The sequence below is a fragment of the Suncus etruscus genome, chromosome 18 (assembly GCF_024139225.1).
Source record: "Suncus etruscus isolate mSunEtr1 chromosome 18, mSunEtr1.pri.cur, whole genome shotgun sequence".
Lineage (NCBI taxonomy): Eukaryota > Metazoa > Chordata > Mammalia > Eulipotyphla > Soricidae > Suncus > Suncus etruscus.
In genome coordinates, this window is record NC_064865.1 from 11,242,591 (window position 1) to 11,261,774 (window position 19,184).

The 19,184-nt window shown below is 35.2% G+C and overlaps 1 protein-coding gene across 1 annotated transcript in view; it reads left to right on the forward strand.

The window, feature by feature from the left end:
• PKHD1 (PKHD1 ciliary IPT domain containing fibrocystin/polyductin) overlaps positions 1–19,184 on the forward strand; it is a 507,893-nt gene that overhangs the window by 277,197 nt on the left and 211,512 nt on the right. Inside the window, exons 50-51 of the mRNA XM_049765224.1 lie at positions 4,635–4,700; positions 11,096–11,224. Of these exons, the coding sequence (XP_049621181.1) occupies positions 4,635–4,700; positions 11,096–11,224 (195 nt within the window). The remainder of the gene's footprint in view (positions 1–4,634; positions 4,701–11,095; positions 11,225–19,184) is intronic.

Here is a 19,184-nt window from a genome sequence, read left to right on the forward strand (position 1 = left end):
AACTTCTGTGTCCTTCCAATATTTCAAGAGAGATATGATTTTTATTCTCTAATGATCTATTGAGAGCAAATAAATGATATACATAGTAATATATCTGTCTATAATATAAGTAAATAACTCTCTTTTCTCATACCAGGATCCATCTTTCTTAGGAATTTCTCTCCTCATCTTAGATGTCTGTGTTTATAGTAATCTTAGATCATATAGTACTAGTCAGAATAATTTGACAATAATTAACCCAAAGTCTTATTTTCTTTTTGAGGACCAAACAGATAGTCATACAATCTGGGAAGGATCAACTGCAATGAGGCTCCACTTATAAACAGAGTAGATTAACCATTCTCATATTACAAATACAAAATCAGAAATCATAAGCATTGAGAAAACATATGTACAATATCACAGCTTACGTAAAGTTTTTTTTTTAAAAAAAACTCTTTCTTAGTCAATACTTTATTCTCCAATGATTTGCATCTCTCTTTGTTTTTATACAGATTGAAAATGCCACTAACAACTGTACTATTGTTTGTAGAATCAAAGCCCCTTGCAAACTTTAGAGGACCTGGTCAAGTGCTTACATAAATACCTTGACTTGTCATGATCGAATGTGGCGATAGAAGGAGTTAAAATAACTACAAAAATTCCTTGGATTTTGTTACCAAACTTCTAGAATAATGAGCATGCTATGAAGATGGTCTGAATAATGACTAGTATTTCCTATTAATTATGCCAGGCACTGTGGTAAGCATAGATGAATCCATCATTTCTTCCCTAGGAGGTAGGCAATGGTTGCTTCCAATTTCGGATGAAATATGTGAGATTTATATGCTGCCATCTAGAAAAAAGAAGAACTAGGACTCAAATCTAGGTTGCTGGACACTAATACTCAGTTCTTCACCACCATTCCTCATTTGCCTGCCCTCTGTCTTTGGAAACTCATGGCTGAGAAATGACACTTGGGAAGAAATAGCTCTCTTACACATGCCAGTAAACTCAGAAATAGTCTGTAGTGGATCCAATACTAGTGTTGGTACAGGAAGGCAGACACCTCTAATCTTTCCTGATTTAAATATTTTTCTTCATTTCCTCTATTTCTGAAATTGCCCCTATTCTTTAACTCTAAGAAGTTTACATTTTCACTGTGGCAAAGTGAGCAATAGTTATCTAATGCATGTTTTACACTTCAGATATGTTGGGGAAGATTTTTCTCAGAGATTGAATCTATTTTTGCATAAATAGAGGCTGAACAAAATCAGTGACCAATTGGTTGAGAAACCGCTGGTGCTAATCCTAGTTTCATCAACAGACTGAGCTCATAGACAAGGTGTATCAAGAAAATCACTTAGTGGGTAGAAGGACAGATAGAATAGCCTATAATGGATATAAAATATGCCAAGGTTTAATTATTTTAACCTACGGACCCATCATCTAAGTGATAATTTCAGTGCAAGATGTATGTGGGAGATTTTTCATATATTGATTGTTTCTCGTCTATTTCAAATTTCCTCATCTATATAGATGATATTTCTAACCTTGCCACTTTATAAGTATAATTATACTTATTTTTCGTGAAAGCAGTTACCACAAAATTACTAGTGTGACCTTGTAAAAATACTTTACATGTATTTTCATATTCTTTTGCTTATGTCTATATTGAGAAAGTGTTCTGGGTGTTCTAAAATCTTAGAAATCATTAGCAAGGCTTATTTTTACATATTTAAATGAAATTATCTGTTCTTTTGAATAAATTCCTGAATTCTTGACAAATCTCCTACCCAATCACACATGCACCAATTTCCCTTTTCTCACAAATTGATTCCACTACAAAATACTGAATTTTATTTCTCTTTTTTCTTGTAGAGGAGTACTGTATTGTTACATGTTTTGCACTGTTATTTTTTATTATTACTTTATCTAAAAACCATGTTTTATATAGTTACTTATAATACATTTGTTTCTGTCACTTTCCAACACCAATCCCACCACTAGTGTAAAATTTTCTCCACTATTGCCCTTGAATTCTCATCAGCATAGTTGGTACAAAATAATTTACTTTATATTGCTTCTTTACAATTAAGTAATAATAAAATCATTTAAAAACAAACTACAGCAGAAGAAAATTGTGAAAATTACTATATCTCATATCGGGGACATTAAGTCATTGTTTGAAGGTTTACTAAGCGGTTTTGTTGCTAAGCTGATCATTGTGTTTTTGGTTTTGTTTGTTAACCTAAGGTGGTTTCTACATTACTTTGACATCTAATTTTGTGTGTGTTTACTGAAGTGTCAGTATTGAAAAATTTAGAGGTGTTGTGCGGCAGCATATGTGGCTGCACAGATGAGTAATTCTAAATTCTGCGGCTGACATGGCAGCAGTTGTAGGGCAGGGCGAGCGCGCGCGCACACACACACACAGACACACACACACAGACACACACACACACACACACACACACACACACACACACACACCAGTGAGACTGCCTACACTCGCTCCAAAAAATTCTTGGACATCTCAGCCCAAATATGGATACAACTAGAATTTTGGTTGGTTAGGCATCTACAAAGATCAGTGGCAACGTTAATTTAAGGATTGAGGGTGTAATTGCTGAAAATTTTGCCTGCCTTTTCTCCTGAGAGTGCCTCAGTTTTCAATTGTGAGGCCGATGTATCATGATTTTTCACAGCTTCATTTATATCTCTTTTGAGCATAAAATGAGTCTATGGAGCTGGCCAATGATTGAACATAGCAGTAGCTGTGGGGATTTTTACTAGGCTTCTGCACCATTTTAGATCCATCTTGTCCACATTCTCTTTCTCTTTTCTTCTGATTAAACATTTTTTTAGTTTATTTTTAAGTATTTTGTTGAAGAAAAATACTTTCCACTGAAAGAATTTTAGTGAACTGTGGGGGGGGGGAGAGAGAGAGAGAGAGAGAGAGAGAGAGAGAGAGAGAGAGAGAGAGAGAGAGAGAGAGAGAGAGAGATGTGTATTAAAGAGAGAGCATGGGCTTTTGAAAACATTATTTTATCTTTTAACTTCAGCTATTGGTTGATTTTCATCTCCTATTTTCTGATTTACTTAATTAGTACCGGTACTAATTAGAGTATGCTATATTTGTGATTTCTGATTGTTCCATGAATCTTAAGTAGTTACATATATAGAAATACATTGTTAAAAAATCATTACAGATGCCTCTAACTCAAATATTTAAAGACAAAGTTAACTGCTGATGCAATCCTAAATTCACTATTGTTGATGTGATACAAATTTTTACTAGAGTGAGTCTCAAATGACAGTGCCTTTCAATTTAAGAGAATGTGTAGATCAACATAAGGAGAAATGTATGAATTAGAGATTATTCAAAACTACAGAAATGAAGACAAGGAAAGAAAGAAATTGAGGGGGAAGAAGGGCAGGATCCCTAATTCATTATTAGTGTAGAAAGGGGAGAGGTATATGTATAGGCATATGTCTAGATCACAGAACAAACATAAAGCAAGGAGAAGATCCAAATTACATTTAACTTAAAAAAAAAAAAAAGCATGACCAGGAGGCAAGCTGGGGGAATAGGAGGGACCTCAGTAATATTGGGTAGAGGCAAGGTCATACTGGTGATAGGATTGATCATAGAACATGGTATGCCTGAAATTATTAGGAACAATTTTTGCAAAACAAGGTTCCATAAGTCAAACCAATTTATTTTCCAAAGGAAAAAATTTTTTGTACTTAGAAATAATGTTTCTGATTCTTCTTCATCCTATAGTGAAGAAGAGTTCAAGATCTAATGGAAAAGCAATGGAGAATGTTGATTTGACCAGGACTGCCAAGACGGTCCTCTAGTAGTGGGAGGTCCTGACTCCATGACATCTGATAAGGCGGAAAAGTAATTAACCAATAAGAGACAAGGTGTTACCGAAATGTAGAGTTTGCGTACCTGATTACTAATTAATCAGGCGTGAGAGCACCTTGTAGATGCATTCACTATTTAATTATAGCAGCCTCTCTTGGCGAAGTAGCATATGTTCCCAGCTTAATCTACTGGTTTATACTGACATCAAATTGTCATTATCAGAAAGAATCAGGCCTTTTGATTATTTCCACTAATTTATTGAACACTTAAAATTAATGAACCCCAGGCCTTTTAAATGTGCTCAGTTGGCTTAGAAGATGGAAGGAGAGAGGGGGTGGAGGAATGCCTTCATTAAAAGGACAATTTGTTGGATAAAGGTAAAGCAAATACATTTCATGGGTGATCTGAACTCTATTGGTGAAAAACACATGAATTCTAAAAGCTGAGCTTTCAAAATGATGAAGGGAAATAGACCATGAGGTGTACCCTCCTGGCCAACATAGGCCTCCAAAGAACATATGGCTGAATGTTTTTGTTTTGTTTTCATTATTTTATATTTTTCTGTTCTCTTAGAGACCTTATTGCAATTTGGTTGAATCAAATAAAAGCAATAAAAACCAAAAGTGGAAATCAATTGTTAGACTAACAAGAACTTCACTATTTTTATTTTAATTTTTTTTCTGGGATGGGGAGGATATAAATAAAGACACCTTTCTCATATTTAAGTACCTTTATATTAAGACAATCTTTGCATTATGCTGAAGTGAATTTTTGTATTCAGTTTCAGGTGAAGGACAGGTGCAAGTATTTCTCCAGGTGAAAGAAGGTATTCCATCAACTACTTCTAGTGAGTATTAATAGAAATGCCTAGCAGATAAGAATGTCTCAAATATTTCTATGAATTCCTTTTATTCTATTGTTTAGTATTAGACTGGCTTCTATATTTTTGTAGCCAGTACCTCTGTATTGTGTCATCTTATAATTAAAATATGGCTGCACTTTAAAGAGAGCTATAAGAAGGGTGCGTTGATTTTAATCAAACATTCAAAATTCAAAATTAAAACATGTAAATAAGCATATTTCATAAATCATGGACATATGTGCCCATACAAGCCCAGATCTACAGATGGGCCCTTAGGCCCCCACCATATGGAATAAAAAAATTCAGGGTATCTTAAAACTTAAACTGTTCTCAGTAATTTCAGGAAATCAGGATAAACAAACCCTCTCCAAAAGTCAGATGGTTCTGTGAAATCTTTCTAACTCATAAAAGCCAAATTCTCAGGGACTAAATGACTCATAATCACCTTCTAATGTATTTCATTGTTTGTTTTTGTTTATACATAGTCAATTTAACTATATATTTGCAGGAGAGCTAAATCTCCTAAAAGGGCAAGTTTCCCTTTGATTTCCAGTGGCATTTTGTGTCTGTCAAAGCAGAACCCATGTTAATCATAAAATTATCTAATTCTTCACATAAATTAATAAATAAATGAGGTTAAGTTACTGGACAAAAAGTATAAATTAAAAGTATTGATGAATATTACTCCATACATATTGGATTAGGAAAATATGCAATTCTTTTGATTTTGTAAGTTCCTGAGCTGCTATAACAATTCATATTTATGTCTGTTGTGCTTTAAATTTCAGCTTATGTGTTTGTGTGTATTTATGTTATATACAGCAATGCTTAGGGCTTGCTTTTAAATTTGTATACTCATGGATTATTTAAAACAGTGCTAGGGCACCACAGAGGATGCCGGTGATCAAACCTGAGAAGGTCACATCCAAAGCAAATATTTTATTTGCCATATTGTCCCTGGCCCTTGTAGCTCCCTTTCTTTTTGTGTTAGTGTCTCAAAATACCTTGTGTATTGAGTGCCTTTTATGCTAGGTTAGGTGTGGGAAAATACATCCATAACCATCATGGAACAGTCTTTGATTCCATGGAGTTTTATGGTCACACAGGGATATTGTTGAAATGACTAAAAAAATCAATGGAGATATGTTCTTAAAGTAACTGTTACTTGGGCCATAAAGACAGTACAGAGGTTTCAGAACTGGTCTTATAAGTGTTTTATCTGAGATTTGATCCCTGGCACCATGTGTATTCCTTGAGCACAGAGCTAAAATTAATCCCTGAGCATTGCTGGGTGTGAGCCAAAAACCAAAACAACAACAACACCAACAACAAAATCTGATGCTGTTAGGGAGTAACTCAAGGGTTGATGAGGGGCCAGAGTGATGGCGTGGAGCACTAAGATGTAAGCTTTGCTGGCACTAGCCTAGGATGGACTGCAGTTCGATCCCCCAGCGTCCCATTTGGTCCCCTAAGCCAGGAGTGATTTCTGAGCACATAGCCAGGAGTAACCCCTGAGTGTCACCAGGAGTGGGCCCCCAAAAACAAAAACAAAACAAAACAAAACAACAAAGGGCTGGTGAGCATACTTTGAGGTAGAAAACCCAGGTTTGATCCCTGGCACCAGATACTGAGCCCTACCAGGAAAAAAAAAATAATAATCCTCCCAAAACATGCCAAGTGTAGCACCTTAATACTGGTGGGTATGACAGGTAAAACAAATTAAACCATAGCAAATAAAATAACTAATCAAGGAAGAAATTAATTTTGTTTGATAGGCCACATAGCATAAAGATTAGCATTGTAGACACTAAATTGGTCATTATCCACGACTTTTCAGTAGAGGTCACTCTTACCTTGAGCCATCGCCTGGATTCAACCAACTGCAACATTCTGGAAAATAAAAATCAAAAGCTGATTGTTACACTGACATGTAGAATCTTACCAACAGAAGTGAAGGCACAGGCTCTCCTAAATAGTTTTATAAATAAAAGCATCCAAGGCCAGAGATTAAGCAGTTTTCTTTGTCACATCACTAGAAAGAGATTGAATCTAGATGAGAATTTAGGTTTCTCCCATTTACCTAGTATTCATTCTAAGATATATAATTTTTGGTATTTCAGAAACCCTTTGGCATATGTTAATTTGCTGGCTTGGTGAAAATATTATTAATATATATTAATATAATTAATACAATTAATATAATTATACAATAATTATATATAATTAATATAAAATATAATTCTACAAAGTTTGGGACCAAGGACTTTCACTAGAGACCCTTTATTGCTTAAAATGACATATTAAAAATAGTGTAGGTATGACCAACAGCCACATATACTTTTCGATGGCAATGAGGGTAAAGTCAATTTCTTTGAAAGCATTAGCAGCTGTCTCATATGGAGGAATGACTGAGCTTGAATGCTGATTCTCCATAGAGGGCAGGAGTCAGAGTAAAATCTTCAGGGTAAAACTGTCCCCACCCACCACTGAACCCTGAAGGCAGGATTCACCCTCTGCTTCCACCTTTCCTACATTCTGCAAATAAAATATACTCAGAGTGGGCCAGAGTGATAGTACACAGCTGAACTGGGACGGATCCGGGTTCTATTCCCAGCATCCCATATGATCCCCCAAACCTGCCAGGAACGATTTCTGATCAGAGCCAGGAATAATCACCAAGTGCCTTCCAGTGTGGCCCCCAAACAAAACCAAAATTACTCAGAGGCCTAAGTAAAAAAAGGCTGGGTTAAGGCCAGCATTGCCCACTCCTGCCCTCTAAGGACTGTGAGACAACGAGGAATCTAGGGATCAATAATAAGTCAGAGAGAGAGAGAGAGAGAGAGAGAGAGAGAGAGAGAGAGAGAGAGACAGAGAGACAGAGAGAGACAGAGAGACAGAGAGAGACAGAGACAGAGACAGAGACAGAGACAGAGACAGAGAGACAGAGAGAGAGACAGAGAGAGAGAAAGAAAGATGGAAAATGGTCTCACTCATCTATGGGTTTTAAGAAAAATGAATGACATTTCTCAACAATTTTCAGAGACAAAAGAGAGGAGGGCTGGATGCTACAGCCCATCTCATGGACCTCACCACAAAGAGTGATAAGTTTAGTTAGAGAAATAACTGCATTGAGAACTATCTTAACAATGAGAATATATGAGGGAAATAGAAAGCTTGTCTAGAGTACAGGTTTGGGCAGGGAGGGGAAAAGGGATATTTGGGATATTGGTGATGGGAATGTTGCACTGGTGATGGGGGGGTGTCATCTTATATGACTGAAACTCAACCACAATCATGTTGGTAACCAAGGTGTTTAAATAAAAAATATTAAAAAAAAAGAATCTTGGAATGCTGACCATAACTCATTAGCAATAGTGTCAGGGTAAATATAATTTTTCCAATGTTTAGGTATATATATTAAAGCCAGGATCAAAATTATTCAAACTGTTAATGTTAGTGACATTTTGGGGGCTTAATTTGGCCTGTTTGTTTGTTTGTTTGTTTGTTTGTTTATATCTCTAGCATCTTCCTCAATCTTGTGTTATTCATAATCCTTTTTACTTCAACCACGACATGGAAACTACACTTACCTGGACCACCCAAATCCTGAAGACCAATTTCAATAGCCACTTCTTCCCTTTTTTAGGAGAATTAAGTTATCAAGTTTACTTCTGCAGTTTAGACCAGCTCTGCTTCTTAGGTTTCCAGCACTGAGCTGTCTCCTGGTGTTCCCTGATTGTCTCCGACTACTTCTTGCAGATATTTTAATTCTTCTCTCCTTTTCTATGTATAAAGTTGATATTCACTCTACAGAAAGTGAATAACTGAAGAAGACAGAAACAAATTTTCTTCCTTCTTAAGTTTTCTTATCATTAGGCAGTATGGCAGAGAATGGTCAAATTTATTCACAACATCCCTTAGAATGAAATTTTGATGTAATTTTCAGTTTGGTCGATTAGAGGTAGTTTCAGCCCTCCTGTAAGCAACAGTAAAGATAACATAAGGAAAGATGGTTTGTTCCAATATCTGTGATATGTAGTTGAGGAAATTAGAGGTGTTAATGTTTGTATGATGTTTTAAGGAATCCATTCAATGTTTATTTGAAATTGTGCTGGATGAAAATAGGCATTGGAATAGCTCTTTTTCTGACCTTGATGATAATTCAAAAATATTCTCACCTTCTCTAGAGAAGATCTGGCATGATAAAGGAGGAAAAGTTGGGCTAAAATGAGAACAGAATGATAATATTGGTGTAAATAACTTATTTCTAAAGTCTTTTTCTGAGGTTTACTTGTTCTATTTCTTGGAGTATATTTTGTGATATAACTGAATTGCTTAGGATTTCTACTTGATCATAATCTATGCACTTCTAACTTACCATGGGACTTAAATTATAGCATAACTCTGGGGAGTAGAATTAAAGCATTTCTCAGGGTTATCACCTTAGATATTTTTTTTATTTATAACAGCATAATGCCCTGGGATCATCAGATCCTTAATACACTTTTTGAACTTAACCTTTTGGGAGATACTAAAGTATATTTATTCTGACTCTGAGAACTCTCTCATCATTTACATTCATTTTTCTGTGTAATTTTTGCTTGCTGTTTGGTTATATAGAGGCCTCATCAGTATCCTAAAATGTATATAGTCCAAATAAAATATCAGTGTTTATTTTCTTGTGCATATTGTCCCCCCCCCCATGATGAGAAACCAACTCTTTGTCTTTGTATACTGTATGCCCTCAAGGTCTACCCTTCTCCCACAACACTATTATTTCTTTTTAGGCAAGTATACAACTTCATTAGAATTAATCTGCAAGAGAAGGCTCCCATTATTTACTTGCAAAAATGGCAAGTAATAGATAATATTTCTTCCCATTTTTATCATGTGAGCTCTTGAAACTTCCAGCAGCTTGAAAAGAAAACCCTTTTCACAGAGCAAATATACTTCCCCTAAAAGACTTTAATTCCATGTATGGTTTAGTTTGAAATACTAAAATAATACCAAATAAAAGAAGGTCTGTATTGGTAGACAACTCTTTATCAGCTGGGAATGTTTCTTCCTTTCAACTCTGCCCTTTGACTTTACCCTGGGAATCACATTCCAAAGAGATCTTTTGGTACAACTCATTGTGGTCTTGCGCATGACGAGATGCCAGACAATCTGCAGTGGAAGTTAATCTATTTGTATTTGAATTCTCTTGGGATAGGTCAGTGAGATGATTGAGAAGAAATTAGTCTTTGGGTTTATTATCTTTATATTCTATATATTTTGTTATGATTATTGTGAGAATTATTAATAAAATAGTTAAAGACTATAAGAATTCTGTAATTTATTTAAATGGGAGATATATATATCTATATATCTATATCTATATATATAGATATATAGATATATATATAGTTACCAAACATTAATATACATTAATGGCTGTGAGAATGTCATACTATTTAGATTAGTATTTCTACTACTAAGATTCTTCAAGAAAAATCTGGATTACTAGCAGATTATTCAGAGACATCATTCAGAGACATAAGATATGATTTTAAAGAAAATAGCAAGTATCTAAATACCAAATATTAGAGATAAGTAAATTCAATATTTCTCATGCTGGACGAATACAATCCATCAAAATTATATTTAAGAGTTTTAATACTATTAGAAACTTAAAAACTGCTGAGTCAAAATATAAACTAAAAATCTCATCAATATAATAAAATCTGGATGAATACAAGCCATCAAAATTATATTTCATAGTTTTAATACTATTAGAAAATTAAAAACTGCTGAGTCTAAATGAAGACTAAAAATATCATCAATATAATAAAATATCAGCTATATAAAATATTTAGACAATCTGGAAGGAAATTCAAAGTAAAGGTTAATAGGTGGTGAGACTGGAGGCAATTATTATGTTTTCTTTTTGCATTTACCAACTGTTCCCATAATAAGCATATATAAGGTTTATAATAAAGCAAAACAGAAATATCTACCCACCAAAGTAAAATAATTTTTCTGGGGAACTAGTTGCAAAATGGGATATTAGATAATTACTTGCTTTATACCTGAGAATTATATATCTGAAGGTTGTGAAATATCAATTGTCTATCTAAAGAATGCTGTGAGGTATAAGCACAGAGTAGAGGGCTGTGTGGTACCCTGCAGTGTTTTGGACATACTCTGACTATGTGCTCAAGGATCACTCCTATTAGAATCTTGGGAAATCATTTGTTGTCAAGGCTAGAACCCAGGTTGGTCTTGTGCAAACAATGTTCCCTATTTCTGTACTTTCTTGCTGGCATCTTAAAATGAGGATAGAATGACCAATTATCGAAAGAATTTAATTTCTAGAGTAACTCTTGATTTTTATTTTCTAGCTTCTACTTCTACAGCGGAGTCAGCTTTAAAGTGGTCTCTCCCTGAAGCATGGACTGGAGTTGAAAAGGGCTGGGGTGGATATAACCATACAGTTCCAGGTCCTGGGGATGATGTCCTGATTTTACCCAGTAAGTAAAACAGATCATGAATTAAATCATCAGAGATACTCATTCAAGCCAATTTCATTGTCATCTATTTGTCATTTATATCTGTTATGTAAAACAGTAAAATATATAGAAGTAAGTGGGCACTTATTCTACAATCTTTTTTATGGTTTAATAGAAAAGAAATTAATAATCTAGTGTAATCCAAAAAATATATTCTATTGTTCTTCCTCTATAAGTGGAGTACATAACTACCATGCTAAGAAGAGAGCAAGAAATTAGCTGAGTAATTTTTCTCATATGTCATAGAATTAATTAAGATTAATGGAAAGAAGGATTTTTGAATATGCCTTTTATAAAGCTGCATGTATATGACAAAAAAGAAGTATAATAAGCTCAATTATTGAATGATTTTTTTCAAAGATTCAAGAAGAGGAAGATAAATATTTTAAAAATCTATTAATTTGTTTCTCTACAATATACAAATACTTACATCTCCACCTACCATTTTTCTGTTTCTGACTTTCTATCACTCTATCTAGATCTGTATGCATGTAAATGTACATGTATAAAAAAGATTCTCAGATATAGAAACCAAAGACTCATCATTTTTCCTATTTTGAAAAATCTTTTTATTTTATTAAATCATCATGATATAAAATTATTCATATTTTAGTTTCAGACATACATGAATTCATTCTGTTCTAGCACCAATTCTACCAACTGTGTTGATTTCCTTCCACCAATGCTGCCAAGTTTCATCACACATCTCATCCCCAACCCAGATTGCCATCTTGACAGGAACTTTGGGGGGGTGGTGGTGGTTTGAATCACACCTGGCAGCTCTCAGGGGTTACTCTTGGCTCTATGTTCAGAAATCACTCCTGGCAGTCTCTGGAGACCATATGGGAGGCCGGAATTCAAATCACTGTCCTTCTGCATGCAAGGCAAACACGCTACCTCCATGATACCTTTCTGGCCCCGACAAGAACATTTTTAAGTCTTTTTAAGTTTCATGATTTCAGTGCTGTTGACTCTATGTCTGTATATGTAGGTCTGTGATTTCTTAACATCACTGGCAAACCTGTGTCCCTTTGACCCATAATGAATTATTTTCATCTCTGTTTCTCTCTGTCTGTCTGTCTGTCTGTCTGTCTGTCTGTCTGTCTGTCTGTCTGTCTGTCTCTCTCTCTCTTCTACCCTGTCTCCTTCTCTCTCTATTGTGGGTCCGAGGATGATAACATTTTTGTTTTTGAGCCATACTCCACAGCATTCGGGTTGAATTTGACTCTATGCTCAGAAATTACTCTTAGCCATTTCAGAAGATCATATGGTATTCCAAGGATCAAACCCGGTCAGCCACTTGCAAATCAAACATCTTATCTGTTGTGCTATTGCTCTAGAGCTAGACCCTAAATTTCTTTCTTAACAGAGAACTTATAGAAGTCAGAAAATTTTCATATTCTGAGAAGAAAATATTTTTACAAAAGCAAATATATTTTTTCTAAAAGACTTAACTTCTGTTATTGTTTCATTTGAACTTTTATGCCAGTATTAAATATCTGTACAGAGGAAACCTTTATTCATTTATAAATTAAATCAGACATTTTTTTGTTTTGTTTTGGGGACACACCTGGCAGTATTCAGGGGTTACTCCTATCTCTGCACTCAGAAATACTTCTGGTATGCTCATGAAACCCTATGGAATGTCAGGGATAGAACACAATTGGCCACATGCAAGACACTCTACCTGCTGTATTATCCATGTTTTTTGCTGGTGGAGAAATAGAAGATTAGGATAGTAAGAACTTGTTCATTGTAATTTGGTTTGCAGTTATCATTTTAACCCAGGAAAGTGATTGTAGGTCTATATTCTTAGCTAATTATGTGCCTTTGTTTCTAAAAAGATAATGAGTACACAAAAGAATAAGGACTAAAGTGGTGGCGCAGGGCTTAAGGCACCTGCCTTGCTCGCTCTAGCCTAGAATTGACCGGACTGTGGTTTGAACCCCAGCATTCCATATGGTTACCCAAGCCAGGAGTGATTTCTTAGCGCATAGCCAGGAGTAACCCTTGAGCGTCACGGGGTGTGGCCCAAAAACAAACAAAAAAAAAAAAAAGAAAAAAAAAAACAAACAAAAGAATAATAGTTGTGTAGATTTATGACAAAAACGAAGGCACTGTAATTAAAATATAGTCTTAATAAATTTAATATTCCAATACTGAGTATATGGCGGTATGCTTATAGCTGTGCATACAATTAGAAATGATGGAAAAAGTATATAAAGGAACTATTATCGGGGCTGGAAAGATAATGCATCGGGTAGAGTGCTTATTTGGCCTGCAGCCAACCCAGGTTTGATCCTCAGAATCCTATATGGTTCTCCAAGCACTGCCAGGAATATTTCTTTTTTTTTTTTTTTAATTTTTTTTTTATTTAAACACCTTGATTACATACATGATTGTGTTTGGGTTTCAGTCATAAAAGGAACACCACCCATCACCAGTGCAACATTCCCATCACCCAAGTCCCAAATCTCCCTCCTCCCCCCCCAACCCCTGCCTGTACCCTAAACAGGCTCTACATTTCCCTCATACATTCTCAATATTAGGACAGTTCAAAATGTAGTTATTTCTCTAACTAAACTCATCACTCTTTGTGGTGAGCTTCCTGAGGTGAGCTGGAACTTCCAGCTCTTTTCTCTTTTGTGTCTGAAAATTATTATTACAAGGGTGTCTTTCATTTTTCTTAAAACCCATAGATGAGTGAGACCATTCTGCATTTTTCTCTCTCTCTCTGACTTATTTCACTCAGCATAATAGATTCCATGTACATCCATGTATAGGAAAAATTTCATGACTTCATCTCTCCTGACAGCTGCATAATATTCCATTGTGTATATGTACCACAGTTTCTTTAGCCATTCGTCTGTTGAAGGGCATCTTGGTTGTTTCCAGAGTCTTGCTATGGTAAATAGAGCTGCAATGAATATAGGTGTAAGGAAGGGGTTTTTGTATTGTATTTTTGTGTTCCTAGGGTATATTCCTAGGAGTGGTATAGCTGGATCGTATGGGAGCTCGATTTCCAGTTTTTGGAGGAATCTCCATATCGCTTTCCATAAAGGTTGAACTAGACAGCATTCCCACCAGCAGTGGATAAGAGTTCCTTTCTCTCCACATCCCCGCCAACACTGTTTATTCTCATTCTTTGTGATGTGTGCCATTCTCTGGGGTGTGAGGTGGTATCTCATCGTTGTTTTGATTTGCATCTCCCTGATGATTAGTGATGTGGAACATTTTTTCATGTGTCTTTTGGCCATGCGTATTTCTTCTTTGTCAAAGTGTCTGTTCATTTCTTCTCCCCATTTTTTGATGGGGTTAGATGTTTTTTTCTTGTAAAGTTCTGTCAGTGCCTTGTATTCATTTGGAACAATAAACACCCTCGAATAGCTAAAGCAATCATTGGGAAAAAGAATATGGGAGGAATTACTTTTCCCAACTTTAAACTGTACTACAAAGCAACAATTATCAAAACAGCATGGTATTGGAATAAGGATAGGTCCTCAGATCAGTGGAATAGGCTTGAATACTCAGAAAATGTTCCCCAGAGATACAACCATCTAATTTTTGATAAAGGAGCAGGAAATCCTAAATGGAGCAGGGAAAGCCTCTTCAACAAGTGGTGTTGGCACAATTGGATAGCCACTTGCAAAAAATTGAACTTAGACCCCCAGCTAACATCATGTACGAAGGTAAAATCCAAATGGATTAAAGACCTCGATATCAGCCCCAAAACCATAAGATATATAGAACAGCACATAGGCAAAACACTACAGGACATTACAGGCATCTTCAAGGAGGAAACTGCACTCTCCAAGCAAGTGAAAGCAGAGATTAACAGATGGGAATATATTAAGCTGAGAAGCTTCTGCACCTCAAAGGAAATAGTGCCCAGGATACAAGAGCCACCCACTGAGTGGGAGAAACTATTCACCCAATACCCATCAGATAAGGGGCTAATCTCCAAAATATACAGGAATATTTCTTAAATGCAAAGCCAGGACTAGCCCCTGAGCATTGCTAGGGGTGACCCACAAGTCAACACCGCCTCTCAAAAAGAAGCAAAGTTAATTATTATCATCCAGTTCGGGATCAACCACCTTTCTCAATGGATATCGAATTTTGAGTAAACAAGCTCATGAGTCACTAATATACAGAAAGGAAGACAATTTGTTCGTTTTCAGCCACTTCTTTGATATTTTTACCCAGCAGACTTAGCCTTAAGCTTTAAGTCACCCCTCATCCCCAGTAAGCTTTTCTCTCACTACAGACAGGAAGCAGGGGAACCTTTCGAAGGTTGCCAAGTATCTGGTATTGCTTGGGGGCATTTATGATAGGTAAAAAAAAATATTAGATATCATGCCTTTTTGGGGTTTCTGGGTCACACCCCATGACGTTCAGAGGTTATTCCTGGCTATGCGCTCAGAAATTGCTCCTGGCTTGGGGGACCATATGGGAAACATGGAATCGAACCCCCGGTCCATCCTAGGTTAGCACCATACAAGGAAGACATCCTACCACTTGCACCACTGCTCTGGCTTCAGATATCATGCTTGATTCTGCAGCTGATCACATTCATTGTATGTTCTGACTGCTGGGAGCTCCTGGCATTTTCTTCTTCATTCCATTTTTGATGGGATGTGCCTAAATTCTTCAAGAAGGTAATCCCAAGTGACACAAAATAGTGGTCTGGGGGAAAAAGTGGGGAAGGCATTACTATAAGACCTATAAAGTATCTCTATTTGTCCTTTTTTATGACTGAGCATTAGAGACGTAAAGATTTTTTTTTAAAATCCTGTTCTTTGGTTATTTTTATTTTCCAAATGGTAGCTGCATAAAACTTGATGTGTAATCTCTAATAAATGAAGTCTTCACTCTCCATATTGCCTCTTTCATCTTTAGCAATATACCATCTTTTAATTCAAGCAAATTTTCTAAATAGCAGATAGCATATATCTATTATTTCATTCCATGTTAATGTCACAAATAAGCTGTTTTTCTATGATTATTAACACTTACGATATGGCCTTCAAAGAACATTTGATTTTAGATTGCATTGAATACACCTCCTCTGTACATATACCTTAGTTGTATATTCTTGATATTTTCAAGCTCTCTGGTTTTCTTCATTCTGGATAATAATAATTATTACTCGAGTGAATATGCAACCTCAGATGTGCCACCTGTAATCTGATAGCAGAAATGAATCTTTACATTTGACAACTTGACATAATACAACTATAAGATTTAAAGATCTGTGCAATATGTTGTCTTCTGTAATTCTCCTTAGAAGTAATTTTTATTGTCATGATGATAGCAAAAACCATAATTTGAGTTCTTATTATGTGTGATGGATTGTGCTTAGTGTTCTACATGCATTTTCTCAATGCATTACAACTTCCTTATGAGTAGATGCTGTTGTCTTTCCTTTCATTTATGAGGAATGAGATACACATAGAGGTCAAGTAACTTGTCTATACACTGGCAGAAAAATCGCACAGCTGGATTCCAGTGCTCTAACACTTTATTGTATCATTTAAAGTCTTGTTATTCTTTTCTGGTCTGACTTGTTCAAATCAGAAGACTGCATGTTATATTGAATTTATACCCACTAATAAAAGTTAAGTTTATTTCCTTCAGTTGGAATGAAAAAGGAAACAGAGCTCTACTATTTATTGAGTGCCTGCCATATGTTGGATACTGTACTTGAGGAATTTAATCTTATCATAATTCCATTATATACATACATATGGGAACACCAGAGAAATTTTTCAAAGTCTTTGGTAAAAGTATTTGCTTTGCATTTGACAGCTAACATAGTTTAATTCAATTCTATTTAACCATCATTTACTGAACACTTACTGTTGCTTAAGACACTGTAGTAGATGCTCAAGATCTGACTCCCCAAAGGCAAGTCATGTATAAATGTGACCTCAAATACACAGTGATTTAGAGAGGGGGTTAATATAGCACAAAATTCATAATATTGTAAGAAATAGCTGTAATAAAACAGCCTAAAATTTATAATTGCAGTGTTTCAGGTGAATAGGAGAGATTAACTTAGAGAAAAGGCATCTGAAGTAAATAATGAGATAAAAATAAACCTAAGGGTTAAATATGAAATACTAGGCAATATATGGGAAGCCTAGGAATAAAAGGAAAGACCGTTGACCAGGTAAATCTGGTTCACCTGTGAATTGTGATATTTTTCAACACTGGACAAGTTTTAAATCTTCCTGATTATCATCTATAACATGAGACCATAATTAATATATCATGATTTTGAGAAGGTTATTTGAGATAATATCAGTGAATATGACCACAGCAAAGAGATTGGCAGTAATGGGATTACAGATGAAAGCTATGATTTTTAATGAATCGAGTGCTCTTTTCTTTTATTTTTCCATCTGGCTGCCCCTTTTGGCCCCTGGTATTAGAAACACTTTGTATTTGCTTTCCAATGGCTTATTATTTAATTTTCACAACATCCTTGGGAGCTAAATAGGTAATAACTATTATTACAGTAAAAACCCATTTTTACATAATACGATTTTAATGGAACTGCTGATTTTACAAAATGAAAGTGACTGATAAAGAAGATTTAAGTGATACTTTTGAACCTCTAATATAATTTTATGGTGTTTTGTGTATTTTAATTCATTAATAAAGGAAACGTGTAGAACATTCCCATCATTATTCAAATAGAATAGCATAATTTTTCAATAAAATTCTTAGGGTAAATTGCCTATTTCCATTTTCTGGGAAATCAATTTTATGGAATGACCTCAGACCCATCCTATTCCATAAAAATAGGACTTTACTGTACTAATAAAAGATATCACTTTCTTAAGTATGGTACCATTTTCCTTCGAGGCTTTTCCTTGTCTTTATAGACATTGGATTATGAAAGAGCTGTAAATTCTTTTAGGCATTATATGGGCTAAGCTATGATAATCATGAGGACTTTTCTTTTGTAGGTTGATGATAAATTTGCTGCATACAAACACATACATATATATATTTTTTCTTGGCTTCCTAAATTTTAGGAGCATTTGATTGAATAAATTTTGTACATCTTACACAGCAAAACCAAATTCTGTCAACTTCTAGTGCAGATATGAAGCCTCGATAGCAGGTGAAATAAACCTACTAACATATTCTGCACTTTGTCTTCAACTGAGCTTAGAAGGTTGGTGTGAGAATTTTATAGTAAGCTTTCTCTCAGGGAACTATGACCATAACAGGATGGCACATTTTTTATTGAGGACAGGCATAATGAAAGGAAAATGCATTTTAATTTCAAATGTTTGGATTCTGTTTTGAAGAGTACAGATATGATATCATACAGCCTCCAGCACAGTTGATGTGTATGTAGTATTTTGCACTGAGTTTCATATTCTTCATTACTTTGAACCCTTATTTGAAGAGATGAATGGAAGATTATTGTTTTGCTTCCATAATGGTTCTTCTGTATATTCCAATCTTCAATACTTTGGGACTTTAAATGGAAGAGAAACTCATCAGAGTCATGAGATGTTCAAAGCTAGCAACATTTAACACATTCTTTGTTAACTTTCAGGGCACTAATGATAGGAAAGTGATGGTAATATATCAGAAAGTAATTATTTTGGATAAGTTTCTACCAAGTTTAATAAAGCATTATAAACTTGATTAACCTTTTTTATACCTGAGGTATTAAAACTAATTAAAGATGAGAAACAACATATAACTCAGAGATTTAAGTATCTAGCATCAATTGGTTTCTATTATAAATATTAGTGCCAGGCCTGTGGCCTAAATAGTTTCTATTTTTTATTTCAGTGCATATCTTGTTGTATTCAGGATATAATCCTGGATCTGTGCTCAGGGGTCAATCCTGATGGGTCTCCAGGGAGCAGAAGGTGTTCCAGGGATAGAGCATAAT